This window comes from Procambarus clarkii, chromosome 90 (assembly GCF_040958095.1).
Source record: "Procambarus clarkii isolate CNS0578487 chromosome 90, FALCON_Pclarkii_2.0, whole genome shotgun sequence".
NCBI lineage: Eukaryota > Metazoa > Arthropoda > Malacostraca > Decapoda > Cambaridae > Procambarus > Procambarus clarkii.
In genome coordinates this window covers 20,625,398-20,628,222 of record NC_091239.1, presented here as the reverse complement: position 1 = coordinate 20,628,222, position 2,825 = coordinate 20,625,398, and the positions used below count along the sequence as shown (strand labels likewise).

At 34.7% G+C, this 2,825-nt stretch overlaps 1 protein-coding gene across 1 annotated transcript; it reads right to left on the bottom strand.

Annotated features, from left to right (window-relative positions):
- Positions 1 to 1,587: 1,587 nt before the first annotated feature.
- LOC138359441 (zinc finger protein 100-like) lies at positions 1,588 to 2,316 on the bottom strand. The gene has a single exon (XM_069318583.1). The coding sequence runs from the start codon at positions 2,314 to 2,316 to the stop codon at positions 1,588 to 1,590; it is 729 nt and encodes a 242-aa protein (XP_069174684.1).
- Between the last annotated feature and the right edge of the window lie 509 nt (positions 2,317 to 2,825).

Here is a 2,825-nt window from a genome sequence, read left to right as displayed (position 1 = left end):
CATCAAGAGTTCAGGACAAGAAATTTAACAACAAATTGAAACAAAATAGAATGCTCCTATATCCCACAACAGACCTATAATTATCATAAATACTGTACATATTAAGCAAAACAAACTAACAAAATGAATACAAGCACTAATTAGGCCTAAGCTAAGTAACTTGAATAAAATATTCCACAGGATAATATTATTTCTGTAGTGAGACTAATATAAATGAAAAATATTGGTTTAAAATACGAAGTTTCAGGCTAATATAAATGAAAAATATTGACTTTAAAACATGAGGTTTAAGGCTAATATAATTGTCAGATATAGGTTATCATTGCCAGTCAGGCTAATGTCATTGCTGATCAGGCCATAATTATGAACATAAACATAATTATGAAAGTTGAACATAAATATGTTCAACTTTCTTGTAGAATGTCCCAATTTTCAGGATATCGCATGTCTTTGTTTCTAAATGTCTCCAAGAGTCGCGTGTTCCTCAGTGAATCCAATACCTTTGATATCGCTTGCCATATGTTCACTAGTTCTCATATTGACATCTTGCATAATATTTAATGCCTTTAAATATCCACCGACACAGACGGTGTTATATAGTCTTCTTAGCTTGGGGCTTTTATTTGATAATTATTTAATATAATTACAAGGGCCTGGCTAATGTAATTGCCAGGCAGGCTAATAACATTTCTGAAGTCAGGCTAGCATTTTTATCAATGTCTAACTTAAGTCATATATAAATGCATCAGGTCAATATAGCTTCTGATGATGTGACAGATTAATAAAATATTTCACTGGCAAATGCAGATATCAAAGTCTACCTGAAATGAACTTTAATAAGTATAATATAAATTCTAGTGATTTATATTAATCATGAAACAAAATAACAAAAAAACACTGATATTTCTAATAAATAATAAAAATTAATTTGAAGTCATACAAAACATAAAGAAAAATGGAAATCACCTAGAGAAGGAATATTGATGAGCTAATTTCTGGATGAAATTTTTTTTGTATTTCTTATCAATAATTTGATTTCATTTTGAGTATATCTCACACTGTCTTCTACTCCCTGTTTGAGTGTTAATATGATTATTACAAACAAAAGAGATCATTATATTTTTATTTATTTTACTTTAAAATATTTAAAATTATTTTATTTATTTTACTTTAAAATATTTAAGAGAACATGAATGGACAGAATATTATTCAAATAAAGATGCAAAAAACGCTTCCAAAATTTAGTTTTATCACAAGTGGTTAAAATACAAAAACATTTATTTACCTGTAACCAATTTCAAGTTTTTCTACACTGGCAGCTTCCCCAGTGTTTTCCTTGGTCTATATTAGGCATTTAATTTCCAAATAAGAACGAAATATTAAAATAACCACAATACCTCGCCCTGCAGAGGTATTTCTGCAGAACGTATGTATTTCCGTACCTTCTGTAAGGTAGCCCTTTCTCACAAAAACTAAAACTAAAGTACCTTTGTATGACATCCAACTGACAAAGTGATAACACAGTATTTTCACAATGAAGCTCACAATTTCCATATTATTTATTGGATTAATGTACTAATATACACCTTATTGTACTTCATCATTCTCTGAATCTTCTCCCATACTTAAAATGTTTAACCCATTACCTAAATGTACCATCTTGTGCCTGATCATATGTTCAAGACGACTGAATCTCTTCCCACACTCTGGACATTGGTGAGTTTTGTCGACCAAATGCACTAACATATGAGTCTTCATGTTATCATGACGACTGAATCTTTTCCCACAATCTGGACACTGGTGAGATTCGTCATTTGTATGCACCATCCTGTGCCTTCTCATACTTCTAAGATGACGGAATCTTTTCCCACAATCTGGACACTGGTGAGCTTTATCATCTGAATGCACAGTCTTGTGAGTCTTCAAATGTTCAAGACGACTGAATCTTTTCCCACAATCTGGACACTGGTGAGCTTTATCGATCAAATGCGATAACATGTGATGTATTATAGTTCCACTGTCTTTAAATCTTTTGCCACACTCAGAACACTCAAAAGGTCTATCATCTGTATGTACCATCCAGTGAGACTTCATATGTCCAAACTGACTAAATCTCTTTCCACACTCTGGACACTCATGAGGCTTATCACCCGAATGCACCATCCTATGCCGCCTCATATGTCCAACATGACTGAATCTCTTTCCACACTCTGGACACTGGTGGGGTTTATCACCAGAATGCACTAACATGTGACTCTTCATGTTGTCAAGACGATTGAATCCCTTATCACATTCTGGACATTTGTGAGTTTTCATGTTCTTTATGTTAGGTGCAGTATGCATGAACGTTTTCTTCTCCGGATCACTGCACGAGTCGTGACATACAGAGAGGTGCCATGGTGCAGTGTCAATGTTGACGTTTGGGCAAGGCTTGGGTGTTGTGTCTTTCAATTAGACTATATGTGAGCATGTGAGCACTTGGTGGTCAATGGTGTTGCATATTTTCGATGATAAGTATAATCTGAGGTAAAGTATTTCGCTCCGGATGACTGTAAGTGGTGACGTTGAGAGATGAGTCGCGGTGGAGTGTCAATGTTGACGGTTAGGCAGGGCTTGAGGGGTTAAGTCTTTGAGTTAGACTTGATGTGAGCACTTGGCGGTCAATGTTAATGTTTCTTCTTTATGGTTGATCCAGTCTGGGTGTATATTCTTCCTTTAATGCTGGTGTCTGTTGACTCACCGGCTAATGTTGATGTTGATCGTTGAAATGGCGGAGGACGCTTACACTCTCATGTTGTCAACTTAAACATTTTCTTCGGACAGAA

Excerpts from the sequence above, each read along its gene's own strand:
- LOC138359441 (XM_069318583.1), bottom strand. The coding sequence starts at position 2,316 with ATGAAAACTCACAAATGTCCAGAATGTGATAAGGGATTCAATCGTCTT.